The sequence below is a fragment of the Chanodichthys erythropterus genome, chromosome 8, assembly GCF_024489055.1.
Source record: "Chanodichthys erythropterus isolate Z2021 chromosome 8, ASM2448905v1, whole genome shotgun sequence".
NCBI classification, from domain to species: domain Eukaryota; kingdom Metazoa; phylum Chordata; class Actinopteri; order Cypriniformes; family Xenocyprididae; genus Chanodichthys; species Chanodichthys erythropterus.
The window spans coordinates 33,635,600-33,657,937 of record NC_090228.1 but is presented as its reverse complement, the minus strand read 5'-3'; the positions used below and the strand labels follow the sequence as shown (position 1 = coordinate 33,657,937).

Below are 22,338 nucleotides of genomic sequence, written 5' to 3'. Positions count from 1 at the left end.
CAGTCTCAACAGAGTGGGCCGCGGGAGTGCATTAGCAGGCATAGCTGTCCTCTGAGGGTGCACCACTGGCCAGCTGTGGTGCACTGAATGGAAGGCTAACCCACCCCACCCAGGAAGGCTTGGTTGATATCTGAACCGTAGGCCTAGGAGGTACGGTAGTGATCAGAGTAGACCTTGAGATAATAAAATCCAAAAAGATAATATTATACATCTAACTGACTCCTCCTAATATGAATAGAGGAAGTGGCTTGTGACCAAGATAGGGTTATGTGGTCGCGATAGAAACAGGCAAATATGTTTCTAATATGTTTCATTATGAATCTGTCTTCTGTTTCTATAAAAACACATTAACCCATCAGGGCTGGATCTAGGGATGTGCAGGGGTGGCTGAGCCCACCTGATAGTCTGCTTTGCCCAGTTCAGCTGGGGACAGGGCGCACTTTGACATTCAATCACTGGTGCTCACGTTTTGAATCAATAGCAGCAAAATTTCCATGAATTGGAAGCGTTTTCCCCGGGGGCAGCATTGTTTCAACTAGCAGCAGTGATTCAATCTGCATCTGAGGAGATTGTAGATGGGTGTTATTTGCGCATGCACCAGTAGGTGGCTCACATGAGTCGTCACTGGCAACAGAACCAGGAAAACTGTATAATCAAGCAGCGCTTAATATGTAATTATGGCAAAATAATTATGTATTTAGTTTTAAATTAAAGGACTGTAATCCTGATATAGTATTCCCCCTTTTTTCAAAATGTAACTGTAATCTGATTACTACATTTTTTGACGTAACTGTAATGAATTACACAGGTACTGGATTTTTGTAACCTGATTACATAACGCCATTACATGTATTTCGTTACTCCCCAACCTTGCCCATACTTTCATGCAAAATATAGAAAATGTAACAAAAACACAAAAAATATATTACATAGTACTTGTATTAACAGTCCATCTACACAGTGTCAAACAGCTAATAGTAGTAAAGAATTAGGCTCACCCAAGAAAGGAAACACTTCAGACTGGTTTGTTTGATATCAAGAGGTCCCTGGTAGTTTGACATTAGGCAACATGTGACCCATAACTGATTGACTGAACCTACCATAGAAAGAGGAACAAGCCCATCCCAAATATGGTACTCCTTTACCCTGTGTCTGGCTCTCTCAATTAAAATTCTCAAACGGGTCATAGCCTGGGTCTTCTGTGTGTCCTTCAAGATGAGATGATAGTATTTCTTCAGTGGAGGGATGGTGAGTGCCACCTCTGACAGCATCTTCTCAGTCTGGAACCCCTTCAGCCATTACTCCATCTCCTGGTTGAAGTAACTGCAAGATCTGTGATTGCTGAGTTATTTGTATATCTGAGATGGAGCCTATGTACAGTTTGGATACACTCTTTTTCTTTTGTAATACTAATATGGCTGCATTTCTAGAGACGTGAAATAAGTTGATACAAATGATTGTCATTATAGATATTTGGTAATCATTTTCGTTGATTAGGATGTTTGTTGTTAGGATGACAAAAGTGACAATTTTAGGCTGATTACATATTTAGGTTGCTCTGCCTCAACGGTCTAACATCGCTCGTCAATGTCAAAATGATTGAGATGGCCAATCAAATCAAAGTAGGCGGGTCTTACCATCACTGTCACAATGCAACAAGTGATTGTGGAAAGATGGAAGTAGATGTAAGTATTAGACAACCGTTTTACAATAGAAATGTTCAGTGACTGACAGTAATAGACTTTCTAGTAATGCAAACTGCTCAACATTTTATGAAATTTCACCAATTTGAATTTAAAATATGCGATCATGATTCATGTAATTCATATTTTCATATTTTTTATGTGAATAAGAGTGAATGTGTGCACATTTTAAAATAAAATATTATTTGCAAATAGTTTAAATTGATTACTTCTTAACTACAATTAGACCTAGAATGTCTTTTACCATTCTTTTTTATTTATTCCCTTAAATATATTTTTAATTCTTTATTTATCCTTGAAAGGGGTCATATAATGCCACTTTTACAAGATGTAAAATAAGTCTCTGATGTCCCCAGAGTGTGTATGTTAAGTTTTAGCTCAAAATACCCCACATTTTTTATAGCATGTTAAATTTGTCACTTTTTGAGGGGTGAGCAAAAACACTGTTTTTGTGTGTCCCTTTAAATGTAAATGAGCTGCTGCTCCCAAGAAGAGGGCGGAGTTTCAAGAGCTAGTGTTAACAGTGCTGATTACCTCACACAGACTCACTGAAAATGTCAGAAACTGTTCAGCCTTTTATGTTCAAACTGGAGTCGGACAATGATGGAGAGACTCAAGAAGAAGTGACAACATGTAGAACGCAACAGGACGCTTCTGAACGGTTAGTTGATGAATTTATGTAGGTGATGTGGAGTTAACTATCTTAAAGTCATTAATTAACATATTCTGTCATGATAAACTATAAATTGCTCATGTGGGAACTGTTGTAAGATCTTACAGAGTCAGAGAATATATGCTATACTCTATATCTCCTTGATACGCCGGTCTCGCCACTTGAGCTTTTCGGGACCTCCGTCGAGGTGATGGTTGGGAAGTTTAGGGAGGCGAGGGCATGCTCAGCAGCATTTAAATCCTGTATATCGCGCCAGTCCAAATCTGCTCCCAGGCAGCCAGGGGGACCTGGCCCATCATGGTCTGAGGATCATAGACAGGGCCAGAGGTCTAGCGTCGCCGCTTGAGCTCCTCCTCAGAGGAGCAGGTCTCAGAGAAGGCACGATGAGAGAGGTGATACAAAGCCGGTGTGGTGAGCACCGCTGAGTGTTTCCTCCATCTCCCTCTCCTCTTTTTCTTCTTTCTCCCTGTTCCCTTTTCTCTTGCCCTGCGCACGCTCTGACATCAGGCCTGAAGCCTGGGCCCAATGATGAGTTTGTTCACGTTCTGAAACTCCTTCTGAGGGTCCGGCTTAGTGCTTGATATTGAGCAAGGCCGTTTTTAGACTGCTGGAGTATGGCAGGCCATTTTTACTTTCGGCCTCTACTCTTTTTGGTCTTAGGTGAGCTTAGCAAGTCACTTCCCCACTAAGGGAGAATTAATTTTTCCTTGCAGTGACCGTGGCTCTCTGCTTTAGGCTGGCAGGGCTTTTATTTTGTTACGTTAGAAATTTTGTTTTTGGGGCTAGGGCCCTGGAGCTCTTATGGAAGGCTGTTTTCACATCCTTGCTATTGCTTCCTCTCTATTGAGAGTTTTATTAGAAGCTCTTAGCAGGTGTTTCTCTATAGATCAGTTTATAGTATGGCAAGCTATTTTATCATGTTGCAGCCCTTTGCTTTCCTAACTATGTTGAGTTCCAGTTTAGTTCTTTTTTAGTGTAGGCCATCTGGCCTCTGTTTCAGGTTATTTGAACCTCCACTCCCTTGAGCTCCAGTTCTTCATGACCTATTTTTGGGTATATTTTTTTGAGGACCTATGGGTATATATTTTTGGGACCTATTTTTTGTGTTTGTCCTAGCGTCTGCATTTTTTGAGGCTGCCTTGACATTCCTGAGTGTGTTGGCCCTCTCTGTTATTATATTTTGAGGGCCTCGGCCCCCTAGAGCTCCGGGCTATTTCTCCTTCTTGTGTCTGCCCTTTTTTGGCCACTTTGGGGTTCTTTATTTTTGCCAGCCTCCTCTCTTATGAGAGTCGTTAGGTTCAAACCGCTACCCCGCTGAGTGTTAGCAGGTTCTGTTTAGAATGATTCTTCCTGGTAGGCTCACAGGTTTTGCTTATTTAACTGTATGGGTTCTAGCCTCCACTGAGCCTCAGCGAGGTCATGTTCAGAGGGTCTGCCCTTCTCCTGGACCGCCCCTGTCCCGACCTAGGCAGACATTGTCAACCTGTTCTGACTATAATTTCAGCTGTAGGTGTTGGCTACATTCTGTTTTAGCCTCCCTTGCTAGTCGCCCAGTTTATGTTTGCCTCCCCTCTCGTCAGGGTTGCTTCTGGTCGGGGGCCAGCCTTCTACATTAGGCTAAGAATGCGAGTAGCAGCTCCTTTTGTTCCTTTACTCCATTGCTAATGAATTTTAGCAATGTTTGAGTATGTGATTCCCTGGTGGTGTTTAGCATTTGTAGCTTTTGTTATTAGCCTCTTTGTGGTCACTTTTAGTGTTGCAGGCCTCCTCTTGCTTTCGAGAGTGTGCTTTTTGGCTGAAGCCTCCACTCTCTGAGCTTGGTAATCTCATTCTGAGTGGCCCCTTTGTCACGACCGTCAGTGAGAGTGCCCGAATTAGCCACTTGAGGGCACTCCATCCTGGACTGTTTTCACCCCATTGACTACACTACCCATAACGCACTGCCGGACTCATTATCCCTTTATCACATCATTACACCCAGCTGTCATGTATTTTGTAATCAGTGTCTGTCTATTTATACCCTGTCTGTTTCTTTTCACATCCTGGAGTTTTCAGTTCACATTTCCCGGTCCGTGTTGTTTCTTGTTCCCTGTTTTTGTCCCTGTTTTTGTGCCTGTTTTTGTATGGACTGCTATTCTGGATTTTGACCTTGGCCTGTTTATGGATTCACAATATTGGATTACCCATTAAACTTACCTGCATTTGGATCTGTCTCTTGTCTCCGTGTTTGCAACCGTGACAGAAAACTCCATCACCTAAGGATCCAGCAGGATGGGAATCTTTATCACTCCTCCAACCACTGCAGAGGAACGGATGGCTCGCCTGGAGAACTTAACCACCCTGAGGCAACAGGGCAGAGAGGTGGGTGGTTTGGCACAATTGTTTTGGACCCTGGTGGTAGGGCTGGGATATAGTGATGTCGCTCTGAAGGAAATTTTTAATATGCCTGGATGACCCTCTGCCTCAGTGGGAGTTGGAGGGTCTTCAGATCCTGGATTTCTGGAGCTTCATCAAATATCTTGGTTTTAGAAGCCAGTGGGCTATACCTGGTCACCCTGTACCCTACCGTAGAGACTTTCCAGTCACCACAGAGGAGATAGGCACTGAACCTCTGCTTCACCCCGGTAAAGGGAGAAGGAGGAGGAGAAGGAAGAAGTCTCCAGCCAGTGAGCCCGCTCCAGTCAGTGTCCGCTCCAGAGCCCGCTCCAGTCAGTGAGTCCGCTCCAGAGCCCGTTCCAGTCAGTGAGTCCGCTACAGAGCCCGCTCCAGCCAGTGTGTCCGCTCCAGAGCCCGCTCCAGCCAGTGTGTCCGCTCCAGAGCCCGCTCCAGCCAGTGAGTCCGCTCCAGAGCCCGCTCCAGCCAGTGAGTCCGCTCCAGAGCCCGCTCCAGCCAGTGAGTCCGCTCCAGAGCCCGCTCCAGCCAGTGAGTCCGCTCCAGAGCCCGCTCCAGCCAGTGAGCCCGCTCTAACCAGTGAGCCTGCTCCAGAGCCCGCTCCGGTCAGTAAGTCCGCTCCAGCCAGTGAGTCCATTTTGGGTGAGCCACTGCCTCACCCTCATAAGCGGAGGAGAAGGAGGAAAAGGGCTTCCTCCGTCCTACAAGGCCTGGAGACCACTCTAGTGGCTGTTCGTGAGTTCTCCAAGCACCTTGCCCTGCCGGCGCCACCGAAGCGCCTTGCCCTGCCGGCGCCAACGAAGCGCCTTGCCCTGCCGGCGCCAACGAAGCGCCTTGCCCTGCCGGCGCCAACGAAGCGCCTTGCCCTGCCGGCGCCAACGAAGCGCCTTACCCTGCCGCCGCAGCCCGAGCCCGCTGCCGTCCCAGGGCAGCCCGAGCCCGCTGCCGTCCCAGGGCAGCCCAAGCCCGCTCTCTCTGATACGGCCACGGGGGCCGTCACTGAGCTGCCCGCTCTCCCTGATACGGCCACGGAGGCCGTCACCGAGCTGCCCGTTCTCCCTGATACGACCACAGAGCACCCTTGGCTAGCCCTGCTGTCAACCAAGCCGTCTGTCCTGCCACCGTCGTCCAGGCTTCCTGCCCTGCTGCCACTGCCCCGGCCGTTGGAACCCGCCTGGTCAGTTCCGCCAGCACCGCCCTGGCACTCAGCCAGGATTCCAGAGGCGCTGGCACCAGCCTGGTCAGTTCCTCTAGCACCACCCTGGCACCCAGCCAGGACTCTAGAACCGCTGGAACCAGCCTGGTCAGTTCCTCCAGCACCACCCTGGCTATCAGTTGGGGACCCTGGATCTGGCCCGCCATCCCTCCCCCTGATCCTCCTCCTGTCCACCTCCCTCCTGAGTTGCTGGTGTTTTTGTTTTTTGTTTTCTGGTGGAGCGTCTGGTAGCCGCTCCTTTGAGGGGGGGTAATGTCACGACCGTCAGTGAGAGTGCCCGAATTAGCCACTTGAGGGCACTCCATCCTGGACTGTTTTCACCCCATTGACTACACTACCCATAACGCACTGCCGGACTCATTATCCCTTTATCACATCATTACACCCAGCTGTCATGTATTTTGTAATCAGTGTCTGTCTATTTATACCCTGTCTGTTTCTGTTCACATCCTGGAGTTTTCAGTTCACATTTCCCGGTCCGTGTTGTTTCTTGTTCCCTGTTTTTGTGCCTGTTTTTGTATGGACTGCTATTCTGGATTTTGACCTTGGCCTGTTTATGGATTCACGATATTGGATTACCCATTAAACTTACCTGCATTTGGATCTGTCTCTTGTCTCCGTGTTTGCAACCGTGACACCCTTGATTTGTTTCAAGCTTTGGTTTGAATGGCCAGCCTCCTTGGGTTTCTTGCTCTCAAGGCCACTATTCATCTGGAGCTAGCTCCTTTGAGTCCCTTTGGGATCCCGTGGATCCCTCTTTCTCTATTTTCAAGATTTATGCCCCATACATGCTTTACACCTGCATTGCTCGGGTCGAATGCGTTATTCTCCTTCCTATTGGTTTTGGAGTTCGCATTGATCCAGCATTGGTAACCCAGGCCGCGGCCATGTTTTCTTGGAGTAGCAGGCCCTTCTTGAGGCCTCCTCGCCAATCTGGTAGTGTTATGTTGTGCTTCCCTTATTTAAGGGTAGATAGGTGATATGCTGAGCATATGGTTCATGTTTGCTGTGTGAACGAGTATTCCAAGCTTGCAATATTTGTTCTCAAGTCTAAGTAGTTGGCTCCTCGGAGCCTCCTTGGGTGCGTTATCTAGATGTGGTAGGTTTCACTTTCTGTTTACCTCCATCTTTGAGCTGTTCAGATTCTACAGGCTCTTCTGGGAATCCTCACCATTTTCTGGTGCGAGTTCCCTTTTGACGCGAGGGTGTTCCCCATATGCGTTCTAGGATGCAGTGCGAGTTCCATGTTGTCAGGGAACCAGGGTTACAGTCATAAAAAAATGAACATGTAGCCACTGTACCTGATATTTATCCAAATGATATTGAATCAAGATCGGAATCTAATGTGTCGAATACTTATATATCATGTCACCCCTCCCAACCCTCCCAAACCTTAACTCTCACTTTAAAGCTGCTGTCCGCAACTTTTTTGTGTTCAAAATTTACAAAAAAATTATAATGAGAATGTACAACATGAATCAATTTTCAAAACCGTGTTTTTGTCTTACCTTGAATCATTATGGTACACTTATAATAAGTGTTCATATTCTGACTATTTCAGACCGGTCTGGTAGGACCCGCCGCAGAGTATCACAGTAACTGCGTGACTCGCCATAGACATACACGGAGAAAAGTATCTCCGGCTACAATGTTCTTCCGCAAGACACGTGCAGTTCTGTTTATTAACCGTGGACTGCAGCTTTAAGCTAAACAGTTGGCAGCCCTGGATAACAATAATGATATATCACAATATAGATATTTTGGTTATTTTATTTTTTTGTATTTTTTTCATTACACAAATTTATTCTGACATGTTATTTCACTGACAGAAGTTCAGCTGTAGTATTATTGTAATGAAGAGAAAATAAGAGACTCTATAACATCTCACTGTTACTGATTTATCATGAGCTCAAAGCATTATGGGTAGAATCTCTCTACAATCTACTCTGATTCATCAACACAATTTCACTGATGATCCTTTATAAACCCCAAATCCAGGATAGAGCGGTTGAGTGAATGTGGTCTGGACTGTGTGGATGAGGATCATTGTGTCTCCAGAGACGCTGTAGAAGGACAGAGGTCCTGCACTGTGATCCACATACACTCCTATTCTCCTGATGATGGACTCTAAATCATCATCATCATCATCATTATCATCAGCAGCAGTATCTTCATCATCATCATCATCATCATCATTATCATCATCCTCATCAAATACTCCTATTCTACTGCTGATGGACTTTACAGGGAGTTTAGTCTCTCTGTTATTGTAATAGAATAAGTAACTGGAGGAAGAGCAGTACAAACTCCAGGACTGATCATTATATCCAAACACACACTCACGACCCTGTCCCTTCCTGCTGATGCTCTTATATGAAACTGATATATCCACATCACCACTCCACTCAATCTCCCAGTAACAGCGTCCACACACACTCTCTCTACACAACACCTGATCATAATAATCAAATCTGTCTGGATGATGAGGATATGAATGCTTTTTGTTAGTGCCAGTAATCACTCTGTTCCTCTCAGACAGACGGAGGTGTTTATTCACTGTGTTCAGATCCAGAGTGAGCTGATGGGAATCTGATGGAGATAAAACACATCAGAATCAGGAATTATGAATCTGATCTTTTAATGTATCTGAACTCTTCATGTTCAATATATCATCAGTGTCTCAGTACAGTTTTCCAGATATCCTGTGCAAATCATCATTTACATGATCAAACTCTTCTGTCATGTTTTCTTTCTCCTTCTACAGGAAGAACATGAACACACTCAGTGAGTTTCTCTGCTTGTTTTCTTAGTGACTTACATTGTAGGAAGTCGTTCCTGGTCCTGGGAACAATGTTGGTGAAAGTGACTGTGGAAATCAATAGACATGAAGAGTGTGATTATTGTAAAAAAAACACACACACATATACATATATATATATATATAAATATATATATATATATATATATATATATATATATATATATATATATACATACATGGATACTTATTTCACAATGCTGTTATTTATGTTTATTATTTGTCCACGCATTTGTGCGAACCACACACACGTCTACAAGTATATAATGTTTGTGTGACACTCATGTGAAACCAGACTTCATTTGCATCAATGGAAAGCATATTTACTCTGTCCGAATTGTTCCCTATCCCCTATATAGTGCAATATGTGCCATTCACTATGTGAAAAATAGTAAATGTGTAAACAAATGACCGATTTTAGCCACAGCTTCTATTTATAATGTAGGGGGCGGGGCTTCAGATTCTAGAGAGCATTTGATTGGACAGAAAATCTGAAGAGAAGCTTAAATGCAGAGTGATGTCATCAAAATCATTGATCCATATTGGCAGAAGTGAGATACAAGTTTTGACCACTTATATCTCCTAAATGTGAATTTTGTAATTGTTTTTGACTAGCTTATAGATCAAGGGTTTTCAAAATTTTAGGGCACACACTCCCCACTTTTATCTTTTAGTTGCACCAAAATTGTTGTAACCATAGCCAATGATTAGGTAGGAGAATAGTCAAATTGCCCCCTCTAGTAAATGACTGAAGATTTGATAGTAAAATCTCATATTTGCAGCTGTTTCACTCCTGAATTAACAGGTGCTGGCGTTATAGATAACAGTAAGAATAACATATTCATACTAAAAGAAAAAATCTTCAATTTTGATTTCATGAGGAATTTAAAGCAACATAAAAGCATGCTCAGAGTAAACAGAACAATGTCATCTGTTGGTGTGGACACTAATATAGTTATCGTTATAGTTATCTTTATAGTTATCATTCTTGGTGTGAACAGGCCTTTATTCTCATTCATTTCCACTGGCCAAATATTTTTCATAATGTTGTGAAGATCACAGAAGTTATCATTAGGACATTGTCTGTCTGCACATGACATTAACAGCACACCTCTGTACAGAAGTGGTTGTACAGTATTGTCATCGGCAGTGGAGGAGCCAGGATTTTTTCATAGGGATGGCCAGGAAGAGGCCAACAACCAGTCTGGTTTGAGTTTGACTATACTTTACTGGACTGTTTTAGTGCCTACAACACAACTGAATTCAACTAATTGTAAGTTAATTGTAACTGAGATAGTAGTGAATTAGATCATGGAATAATGAGTAAATCTGATCTTTTGTATTATTCCTCACCTCAGGCATTACTAAAGGGGTTCACACTATAGCTAAAGTTAACTTGCTTGTTCAGCTCTGGTTCTCAAATCCCCCAATAGCTGGTTCTCTATTGTTGCATCTTCATGGATTAGACATACAGATAACTACATACTGTAGTTCAAAGATTATTTAACCTTCATTGAATTTCATATAATCAGTGAGCTCTTCATCAATTCTGAGTTTGACTCAGTTATAGTTTCTTTTCCACTTTATTTATAGTGCAGTGATATACAGAGAGCTGCAACTGCACGTGATATTGAAGACTGTGTGCCGCGAGCACAGTATGCTGACATGACATGACAGGAAAGTTAGTTTTTCGGAGGCCTGAAAACATCTAATCTGTCCGCATATATGGAATCAGGACAATGTGTTTCTCTCAGAATCTGACAGAAGTGTCACCAGCTTTCACACGTCTTTCAAAAGAAAAGTGGCATCAGAAAAACAGAGAATTATGTTTGTTGCTGTTTCTTTGACTGCACACAATGAGAACCATTTAAAACTATCTTGCAACCCACCCATCTAAATTCATATAATTTTTGCTTAAATTCTTGGTAATGACTTTACCTAATTTGTGTGCTTAACTCTATTAATGGGAGTGGAATATTTAAACCTGTAGCCTATCAAAATGAAAGCAATTTAAATCATTCTTTTTGCTTCATTACTCCACTCACTCCAGTAAAAGAGTGTGTACGCACTAGACCCCCTCTGAAATGGATTTTAACCGGGGTCTCTGCCTGGCATGGGAGGCGTATGCGCTAACAAGGATGCTAACAGGGATGGGGAGTATTTATGATACAAGTATTTCAAATGCGTATTTCAAATACAAAATAGTGTTTTGTAATTTGTATTTGATAGGGTTGATGAAAATGGCTTTGTATTTTGTATTTTTAAAATACTGTAAAATACTTTGTAAAAAGTCTACATGATGACATCATAAAATTGTAGCCTCTGATTGGTAGTCAATGTAAGAAACGCCAGCTTTCCATCAATTTTTTGCATGATTTGCTATAATTTTTAACAGTTCATGTCAAGTTTTGGTGTTTATTTTGGTAGCCTAGGATAAATAGTTTACCAATTTACATAATGTTCTTGAAAACTAAAATACAGAGCAGCACCCCCTTATATTTATGATTAATTAGAAACTAGTTGCTATGAATACAGGTGCCATCAGTTGTCTTCTTATGAATGACTTGTTTGTCACTGAGTCATTGTTTCTGATGCAAAGTAGGCCCTTGGTTACCAAACACCAAGTAACTAAATTAGGATACAATTATGAGTCATTACATTAAACTGTTGGTTACTTTAAAACTAACTTTCATCTGGGAGATCAAAGGGATATGTGAATATTTGACCTGTTAAAGCCACAATATGTAGCCTGGATGCCAGCTGAACTTAGCCCCACCCACAACATTTTGAGGTCGGGGAGTTCGGTCTGGACTCGATCCGTAGAGGAGTAATTATGCCTACAGAAACTGTTCGGACCAATCACATTGTCAGGGCGATGATTGACAGATTTTCACCAGAAACGTAATCAGCCACGTCATCAAAGAGCGCTTGGGTTGAATTAGTTTACAACAATGATGGCTGTTGAAGAACTGAGATGTGTAGATTCCGCCATCGCATCCATTATAGAAGATATCGACATAACCAGGTAGACATAACCAGCGGTCGTTGCCAGCTCCTTCTACATTAGAAGCATGGATATTTATGGTTAGGGCGTCTCTCAGACAACGTGAGGTGAGCGCCCTCACACAGCTCTGCGTTCACACCGAACGCATCTAAATGCGCATCTAGATGTCCTTCGGCGCGAATCGGCCGTTGACGCACGAATTGAGCGTTCACGCGGCTGACGCGCAACGCGTCGAGTGAGCGGTGCTTTACAACAGGTTTATTTACTCATGGAAATAATCTTAAACAAGATGTCCCAGATTATTGCTCTCTCTATGTCAGTATATATATTCTACTACTTCCAGCATGTGTGCAGTTGAGTTCTGTTGACAACTATGCGTCGCTCAACATACATCACTTACTCTGTAGCTCTGATTGGTTGTAGGTCTTTCCAATTGAAGTCTTTCCTGGATCGGTTGAAATACGCCCCCATAATCAAAGCCCAATGGAGCAGTATCAGACTCATATTCGAACTAGAATTGAGTATGACCACGTCAGGCTACACAATATGTCAATTTTTTGTCAATATTCAAGATTGCTCATTCAAAACGGAATCATGGGATGTGTTGTCTTCACGTCTACAGCCGGTGGAAAAGAATTGAGATGGGACTCGGGCAGAAATCATGTTCATGGATGAGATTATTAACATTACTGTAGTATGAAGCTGAGCAGGGCCAGGTGCTGTGAGAGCATTAACGAGGCTGCTGGAACGATTGCTAATAAGCGCGACACACAGCTCGACAGCAGCGGATCTTTTACTATGCCACAGTCGATTCTTCTGGTAATTCGTATGTGGGGTAAAGCAGAGCTGTTTTATCATGTTAGACATATTTGTGTGTTTAAAGTTGTAATAGTGCTACTCTGTGCATTCGCTCAGCGGCTACTTTGAGACACGGAATGCACACTGTAGCAAGATAGATCGATATTAGGCATGTTAAAACATGGTACTCATGGTAAATCAAGAAAACAAGATTTAAAAAAAAAGACTTACTGTGTTGAGCTATATAACAATAATTAGTTTTCTGTCAATTAATGTTTCCAAACAGTTGCTCACCTGTCTAATAAAACACATAATATACTAAGCCATCTTTGAAATAAAACTGGAAATCGAGGGTAATGATGTCAATGATAGGCAATGCACAGACATGGTCTGTGTCCTGGTTAAAATTGCTTATTTCTCTGGAATTAAACTTTCTTAGAAACATTTGGGATAATGTAAGTACACAAGTCAACAAAATATATAACATTGTTCTAGTGTTTTTTGGATATTTTTAATCTAAAAATCCTACATATTGTGCCTTTAACTGGTTGCATATGTCAGATTTATTTTGCTATCAAACACTGTTTACTTAAAGCTGCTGTCCGTAACTTTTTTTGTGTTCAAAATTTACAAAAATTATATAATGAGACTGTACAACATGAATCCATTTTCCAAACCGTGTTTTGTCTTACCCTGAATCATTATGGTAAGTGTTTATATTTGTACTGTTTCAGACCAGACTGGTAGTGTTACGGTACTGGTGTAGTAGAGATGAAGCATACACGGATATCCACAATGCAGGGTACTTTAATCAAACGACGGAGAGGGTTACACACAGTACACATTAGTTTAACAATAGGACAGACAAGGAGTGAAGGGAGTGATGATGAAGAAATCCAGGTGCAGATGAGTGCTGATGGGGAAATGACGAGGAAAGTGAGTGCAGGTGTGGAAACAGGAGGATCATGGGAAATGGAGTCTGGGAGACATGGGAACTGTGACAGGTAGGACCCGCCACAGAGTATCACAGTAATTGCGTGACTCGCCATAGACATACACGGAGAAAATAGCTCCGGCTACAATGTTCCTCCACAAGACGTGTCCAGTTCTGTTTATTAATCGCTAGAGGGCCAAAAATCACAGACTGCATCTTTAATCAACTGAGTCAGTGGTGAAGGCATAGATCACATAGGCCAATTGATGGAAGGTTTCAAAGAAATTGCATGCTCCCTTGTAAAAGTATTTTGTAGTATTTTTAAAACACAAAAATACAGTATTTTATTTTGATACATGTTGTGGCTGCTGTATTTTGTAGTATTTTTAAAACACAAAAATACAGTATTTTATTTTGATACATGTTGTGGCTGCTGTATTTTGTAGTTTATTTTGATACATTTAAAATTAAGGTATTTGGTATTTTATTTTAAAATACATTTTGATGTATTTTTGCCATCCCTGGATGCTAAAGACCGCAGCCATTAGCGTCAGTTACTAGTGCGCCTCTTGAGATCAGGGGAGTGATGTTTATACACACATCTTACTAACCATAGACTGTAAAAAAAGATGGACGACGTGACGCCGCTTCCTTCCATTGTATTGAACTGAAGCCAAAACGGATGCCGATGGGCGCTGACACGTTACGCAAAAACGTCAGTTTGGAGCCTGGGCATGCGCAGAAGGAATCGTCAGTGGAGCCCGGAGGCGCGGTATCAAACTTCCGCCCAGACGGCTGCGTCATCATTGATGTATTTTAAATAGGCTATATAAATTACACACAATTTAAAATTCGACCTATAAAATAATAGGCTATTCTGTTTCTAGAGCAATAATATTTTTGAAACAGCAAATTCAGTAGATAAAATCAATATAATATGCCACTAGAAACAACTCCTGCCATTTTAAATAAAATGTTTAAACTAATGTTACAGGAGATTGATTGCTGTAGATTAGTTTTATCCTGCTAATTATCATTTTATACCCATAAAAATAATTAGTAACTGCCAGATAACGATCACCTGCTTTTTTTCCGTCATGGCTAACATTAGGCGTGTTATCTTAACTAATAACGTTTATTAATTAGCTTAGTACAGGTCAGTTAGTACAGTTTACTGCTGAACAGCTCATTTTGTTGGTGTGAAATAACACAGAAACTGAAAATTAATTGTTATTTATTTATCTTCACTCTCCCCTTGAAGCCCCGACAGTCCTCAGACGAGCTGTCAATCAACTGTGAATCACGATGACACGCCCGTTTCTATAGCACCAAATTGCTAGCTAAAGTCAAACTTATCACAAAAATGAACAATTGAATATAAATCAGCGTGATAACAACTACCGTAAATGACCAGAAACATCTTTCGGAAAATTTTATTTGAAGCATAATTTATTTTTATGTTTTAACTTAAGTCTCATTCGTCTGCATTGAGCGGGCGGGGTTTATGACCTGTACTGCATCCAGCCTCCAGGGGGCGATCAAAGAGCCCACAGCTTCACTTTTCAGGACGTATGAGACACACCTGTTACTAACCTACTGACCTATGTCTGTTACACATAGTCTAGAGTGTCTGGACAGTGTGCACATATTCATGCTAAGTTTATGTTTTATACATCCCGATACATGTTTCAATGCCTTTTTTATACATCAAGCCCCAGGACTTTACCTCTGTCAGAGATCTTCTTGAGCTCCTCTTTGCAGAAATCCTCCAGTTTGTCTCTCAGCAGATGGACAGATTCTCTCACGCCATCAAAAGAGGAGAGAGAACTGAAGGGATCGTCATTTATGTCTGTAGATTCAGGAGGAGCTGAGAGAGACTGGAAACTCTACAGAAAACAGAAATCAAAGCTCATCACCTCCACACTTCAGCCAATAACCTGCACTACTGTCAGATTTGAGCAGCTCTTGTTGATCTTTAGTAACTCTCCTCAATCCAGCACTTTCACAGCATCAGATTCATTCTTCTCATGTTCATTATATCATGTTAGAGCTATAAGTTCTAGGATTTGCCTCTTACACTACATGTGAACTTTCTAGTAAAACACTTGATGATCAAACGTCTGCCAATAACATAAATGTAACAGATCAAGAGCATCAATGGAGTCACATGACAGGGTTTAGTAGATTTGATCAGGAAAAGCAATTCAAAGGCAACAGGTATATTGAGCATTATTTATAACTTTTGAGAAGTTAGTGGCTTTGAAATTCACTCTTAGGACACAATCCCAATGTCAGGTTTTGTGGTTTAAATAATCTGTTTATGCAAAATTATTATAAAATAAAAAATAAAAAAAAGTAAAGAGAGATCATGGATTTCACATTGTTTTAAAACAAAATTTACATATTAGTGAAGTTTTGAGCTGTTGCTATCTGGAAGCTCAATATATTTTTCAGAAAAATGTTTCCTAAGAAATTTCCAGAGTTGAACTGCATTTGTCAAGTCGTCAAGTCAGTATATAGTGTTTTTTTACAATACAGATTGTATCAAAGCAGCTTTACAGTGATAACTAGTATAAAATTTTGGCTGCACAGCAGCTCTCAAAGAAAATGGTGTCATTTCCAGCTTAAGTAAATTCAGCATTGATTCTTTCCTTTGTAAGAGTCAGTAGTTATTAATTTAGTTAATTTATCTATATCAGCACTGGAGTAAACAGTGATGTCATCATCCAGCTCAGTTCAGTCGGGCGTCGATGCAAGCAGATCAAAACATTGCTGAAAATCAAATTTCCCCAACTAAGCAAGCCAAAGGCAACAGCGGCAAGGAACCCAAACTTCATTAGGTGAAAAAAAAAAAAAAAGAAGATGATTATATAATAACCGAACACACAGATCAACACTTCAGTCAACGGCTCATTCTGCTCTCATGAAATGTTTCTCTGTGAGTCTCTTTCTCAAGTCCACTATGATCCTGTTCTTCTAGATCTCTGTTACCTGCAGGAAATGGATGTGATCCTGTGTGTGTGAAAGCTGCTCCAGCTCAGCGTCTCTCCTCCTCAGATCATTGATCTCCTGCTCCAGACGCTCCAGTCGTCCTTCAGCTCGACTCACTGCAGTCTTTTCCTGATCTCTGATCCGCTGTGTGGCCTCAGAGCGGCTTCTCTCAATGGAGCGGATGAGCTCAGTGAAGATCCTCTCACTGTTCTCCACTGCTGTCTGTGCAGAGCGCTGTTAGGACACACATCACAATCACACAGTGGCTTCAGTGAGTCCTGACTGAGAAACTCAAACTTTTCTTTTTCTCCAGACTCACCTTATGAGACTCCACAGCCTCTCTCAGCTGCTGAAGATCTTTCTGTCTCTGCTGGATCCTCTGCTGGAACAACCTCTGTGTCTCCTTCAGCTGGTGCTAAAGGACAAACCAATGACAGGAGAAACATCACATAAATCATCAAGTAAACAGATATGAATCCAGTATCAGTGAAGTGGTGAGATTGAGGGGTTAAAGATCTTTCATGGTAAGATTATAGGTTCAATCATAAGTGCCAGAATTATTTCATCAATGCAATGTTTTATAGGGATAGTTCACCCAAAACAAATGTCAATTCTTTCATTGTTTACTCATCCTCATGTATTTCCAAACTTTACACAAAAGAAATAAATAAATAAATGAAAATGAAATGAAAAGAAGATATTCTGAAAAATGTCTCTTTTTCTAAAGCCCAAGTCAAATATGGTGACACGTCAATAACATCAGACCTCACTGGCTCTTGCACGTTTCATGACTAAACATGCCACCATATTTTATTTTTCATGACGCTTCAGAAGAGGCAAGCTGCGTCCCATTTCAGAGGCTGTATCCTTCAAAGGCCGATTGTGTTAAATGTAAGTATTGGGTTCTACTTACTCAAATAATCTAATGTTTCTAATGATACAAGTGTAAAAATTAAAATTTAAAAAAAAATATTGACATATCTTATTAAGATGCAATTTTATATACAGTAGTCAACATTTGAAGTGGATCAAAACCTTTCATGAAAGTTGTCCTAAAACCTTCTTAGGACAGAGGGTGAAAACAGACATTAAATGATGTAAATATATTCTAGTAGACCCCATAAACAAAATTATGAACCTGTAAATGATCATAATGGGACTCTTTAAGTTCATACCTGTTTCTCTGTCCTCTGTGCTGCAGGTGATACCGTGATGTGGTTTTTATGTTCATCCATGCACAACACACATATACACTTCTGGTCAGTGCGGCAGAAAACCTCAAGGATCTTGTCGTGTTTCTGGCAGATCATCTCCTGCAGTCGTCCAGTGGCTTCAGTCAGATTGTGTCTCTTTCCTTTAAAGAAACTCTCATGTTGTTCAAGATGATTCTGACAGTAAGAGTTCAGACACACCAGACAGGACTTGACAGCTTTGTGTTTTCTTCCAGTACAGACGTCACACTGCACATCTCCAGCTCCAGCGTAACAGTCAGCAGAATGTTTTCTCTTCTTCAGTTTCTCCACCACTTCAGCCAGCATGGTGTTTTTAGCTAAAGCAGGTCTTGGACTGAAGGTCTGTCTGCACTGAGGGCAGCTGTAGACTCTCTTCTGATCCTCCTGATCCCAGCAGACTGTAATACAGATCTTACAGTAACTGTGTCCACAGGGAATGGCCACTGGATCCTTCAGGAGATCCTGACACACTGGACACAGGAACTCATTCTGATCCAGTGAAATTCTGGCTTCTGCCATTTTCCTGCATGAATACAGAGACACAAACACACAACAGCTCGACTACACTTCCGTTTCTCTATCTCTGAACTCTAGTGTTTCCTGTTTCCTGGTTCTGTGTTTGAGTGATGTGTGTAATACAGATGTGTCTGTAAAGCAGGTTTCTCATTCCTGGTCCTATGTTTTTAGCTTGTGTTTAATCAGTCACACACACTCAAAGAATATAAGTTTGAGAGAAGCAAGACAACACCCTTAAAAGTTCAGTAATTCTGTATCCTAAACACTACACTGGTACTGCAGGACTGAAAACTGTGTGCAGAGTCACAGTTCTTTAAAGTCATCATGAAATCAAAATTGCCAATTTTTTTTTTTTTTAATATTGCAGTATTTATTATAAATTATTTATCTGTGCACATCAATATTTGTTAAAATTATGTGTATGCTATATCTATGATATAACTTCCCCTCCCTCTAGCAGTGACACCTCTGATGACATGTTTACTGGTGTAGGCAACCTGTCACTCAAATGAGATCCACCAATAGGAAACCACAATCATCTAATCATACATTTGTTCTTGTTCCAGAAACCATTTAACTCAGATATACACCGATTGGCCATAACATTATGACTACTGACAGGTAAAGTGAATAACATACTCGGTTACCTGAGATACAGGAATGAGTACTCCGTTTGCTAGACGCGGTGGGGGAAAACTCTTTTTCTCAGATTACTGAAGCCTTTTTCAATCATGCAGTGAAATTAGCCATTGGTTTGTGCAGTTGTATTGAAGCAAATCAATGACAGTGCCGCGGAGCTGCATGAGCCTATGGCTGTGAAGCCCGCCAGAATGGGCGGGGTCATTTGGCTATATAAGCGGGCGTCTCGGTATAGGATCTCAGGTTTATTTAGACTGAAACAACATCACTGACTTGTGCAGTGTCATAGTACAGCTAGGAACGCAGTACTAATTCCCATATTCGATACTTCACTCATACTGCGTCTGCTAGACTCTCGTGGATTGAGCTCTTACTCCAATGGGGCATTGTAGACCCAAAGAGGAGTATGCCAGCGTATTCGTGTCAACTATCTATTGATATAATCTCTGCTTCGAGAACGGAAGTCCGTTGGTGTGACATCCAAAGCATACAAAGAGCTGTTCCGACTGTCTGAATGAGGTGTCCCATGTAGGGACAGGAGGGTTCAACCTTCTAGACCCCTTTAAGAAGCGAACAATAAGATTGCATATGCCCACCGACTATGTGTTTATGGGAACATGAAAAGCTGCTGTAGCTGCCAAAGAGACCTTGAGAGTGGAGGGGATATGACCCTTATCCAACAACTCTCGAAGGAAAGATTATATCAAAGATATGTTGCATGCAGATGGGTTTTCGCTGTGGGCTGTGCACCAAGCGGAGAAGACTGACCACTTAAGGGCATAGAGGCATCTTGTAGATGAGGCTCTAGTCTCTGAAATGCTCAGAACCTTCTTGGGGAAGTCTGTAGGCTCCCATCAAGAGGCCATAAGTGTAGAGCCCACAGCTCGGGCTGGGGTAGCCAGATTGTTCTGTTCATCTGAGAGAGGAGGTCCCGTCTCAGGAGAATGAGGAACAGGGGAACAGCACATCCCTGTTCCTTGAAAAATAAATTGGGCAATGACGATTTACCAGATACTCTGAACTGTTTGGCGGTGGAGCATTTACTCTTCCGAGGAGACAATGTTCCAGGACAGCAAGTCTGCTCCCTGGTTCAGTTTGTCCGGCACATGCGCTGCCCTCAGTGAACGCAGGTTGCAATTTGTCCATTCTAAAAGACTTTTCACCAGTGTGAAGAGGTGTTTTGAGGAGAGCCATCCCTGGCGATTTATGTCCGAGTGGACCAAGAAGTGGTGATCTTTCAGGTCTGGCAGGAAAGTCTGAAAGGCTTGACAAACTCATGATTTCCAGGCAGTTGATGTGCAGCCTGATTACTCATTCAACCAGTCGCCGAAGATTGGTCTGCCTTCACACAGGGCTCCCCAACCTGTGTTGGACGCATCCGTCGAGATGACTTTCCTCCTGCATATCATCCCTAAAGCCACTCCCTGCTTGTACCAACAAGGGTTCTTCCAAGGGGCCAGAGTGTCCGTGACGTGATGCGTGGGATGGGACTCGAGGTTGTAGTATCGGCTGTAGAAGAATGACTCACTCTGAGTTGGCGGAACCGTCTCTATGGCTCCTGTTTCCAGTAAGCTGTTCACCTTGGAGTATAGAACATGAGCGTCCTCACTCCCCACTGAAGTGGGAACCACGCCGCCAAAACGCGGGGGATTCTGAGCGAAATGAAGTACACTGCGCTCCAAATTATTATGTGACATATCAGTAAGATTTCAGTAGAATAAACATTCAGATTTTAGTTTTTCTAAGAAAATGTTTGTTTGTTTATTTATCCATGTCTGTTTAGATAATGTCTCGGTTATGTACGTAACCCTCGTTCCCTGAAGGAGGGAACGGAGACGTATGTCAGTAGTTACTGACGAATTGGGATATTGCTAGAGAGCCTTATCAGCTTCGAGTGAACTAAAACAGGCCAATGGAATTGGCATGCGATATTTGCATAATGCACACCGCCTCCGTCAGGTGTATAGGAATAGGAAGCGGATGCGATCGCACTCTGTTTTTCGCTGAGGAAACAACTGGTGTCTGCACAGCAGCGAGGGTACAGAAACTTTGGCGACGGGACGTACGTCTCCGTTCCCTCATTCAGGGAACGAGGGTTACATACGTAACTGAGACATTCCCTTTCAGTCGGTCACATTCGACGTACATCAGTAGTGACCGGCGAATTGGGATCCCAACTAAAGCGCCACAGTTACAAAACCCCTTCCAGTGCCCAGCGCAAGTTCTAGCCACCCGCCGCACTAACTGGGATGGTGAAGGGTGCGAACTTTATGCCGAGAGAGTCTACTGCTGTTACTGACATACCCACTAAGTAAACTACACAACAATGGGAAAGCGAACCCGTAGGGGACACTGTGGAGGCCACTACCTACCCTGTGGGTGAGGAGTTTACGTGGAAAATACACATATGGACTGGCCTGTGGGGCAGTACGCATATGGAGTCCCTGGGATGGCTCCACCTGAGTAGGGGGAGACTCATCTGACAGGTGACAGCAGTGCTGGGTCTGCTAAGGGAAAGACACAGGCTCACCATAGGGAGTTTGACCGTGGACAATACACATATCGGACCGTTCACGTAGAGGGATCGCAACATATGGAACCCAGCCAACAGACAACCTCAGTGACGGATGTTGGCCTGGCATCAGACACTCTGCAATGTCTGAGCCGAAGGAACACGTCAGGGTTCGCCAAGCGGGGAACGTGACTGGAGTAAAAGGATGCACGTATCTGCCCAGGGGGCGGGAGTGGCATTGCAAGCCAACACTTAGAGCAGGTTCAACACGTTTACCGGCTGGTGGAAGTGAGTACACGGGAAGATACCGGCTCTACACATAGGCTATAGAATCTAGCGAACGTGTTAGTTGTTGCCCAGCCCGCAGCTCTACAGATATCTGTCAGCAAGGTGCCGTGAGCCAGCGCCCAGCAAGAGGCCAATCCACTGGTGGAGTGGGCTCTCAATCCGAGCAGGCAAGGCACCCCCTGTGGATTCGTACGCCAGGGCGATGGCATCCACTATCCAATGGGCTATCCTTTGCTTGGAGAAAGCCTTTCGCTTCTGCTGGCCTCCGTAACAGACAAAGAGCTGGTCTGAGGTCCTGAAGCTTTGCGTTATCTACGTACACACGCAGATCACGGACAGGACAGAGCAAAGCTAGGGCTGGGTCTGCCTTCTCCGAGGGCAGCGCTTGCAGGTTCACTACCTGATCTCTGAAGGGAGTGGTAGGAACTTAGTGCACATATCCGGGCCGGAAATGCGTGCAGGTCCCCTACCCTCTTAAGCGAAGCCAATGCAACCAGGAGGACGGTCTTAAGGGACAGTACTTTTAACTTGACTGATTTCAAAGGTTCGAAGGGATGATCCCGGAGAGATGTAAGAGATCCCAAGAGGGTATGGAGGAAGGGCGAGGCGGATTTAGTCTCCTC

General features: G+C 42.9%; 1 protein-coding gene across 1 annotated transcript; it reads right to left on the bottom strand.

Moving 5' to 3' along the window:
- Positions 1-7,710: 7,710 nt before the first annotated feature.
- On the bottom strand, positions 7,711-20,775 carry LOC137024790 (tripartite motif-containing protein 16-like). Its single transcript, XM_067392670.1, has 6 exons — positions 17,704-20,775; positions 16,848-16,943; positions 16,529-16,762; positions 15,264-15,423; positions 8,802-8,849; positions 7,711-8,572 (listed from the first exon to the last, which is right to left on the bottom strand). Exons 1-6 carry the CDS (start codon positions 18,277-18,279, stop codon positions 7,938-7,940), a joined length of 1,749 nt encoding a protein of 582 aa, XP_067248771.1. The 5' UTR covers positions 18,280-20,775; the 3' UTR covers positions 7,711-7,937.
- Between the last annotated feature and the right edge of the window lie 1,563 nt (positions 20,776-22,338).

Bases quoted from the DNA above. Each gene is read 5' to 3' on its own strand.
- LOC137024790 (XM_067392670.1), bottom strand. From the start codon at position 18,279: ATGGCAGAAGCCAGAATTTCACTGGATCAGAATGAGTTCCTGTGTCCA. The intron at 16,944-17,703 runs GTATGAACTTAA...TTTGTCCTTTAG, and splicing joins CACAGAGGACAGAGAAACAG to CACCAGCTGAAGGAGACACA. The intron at 16,763-16,847 runs GTGAGTCTGGAG...GTGTCCTAACAG, and splicing joins AGGCTGTGGAGTCTCATAAG to CGCTCTGCACAGACAGCAGT.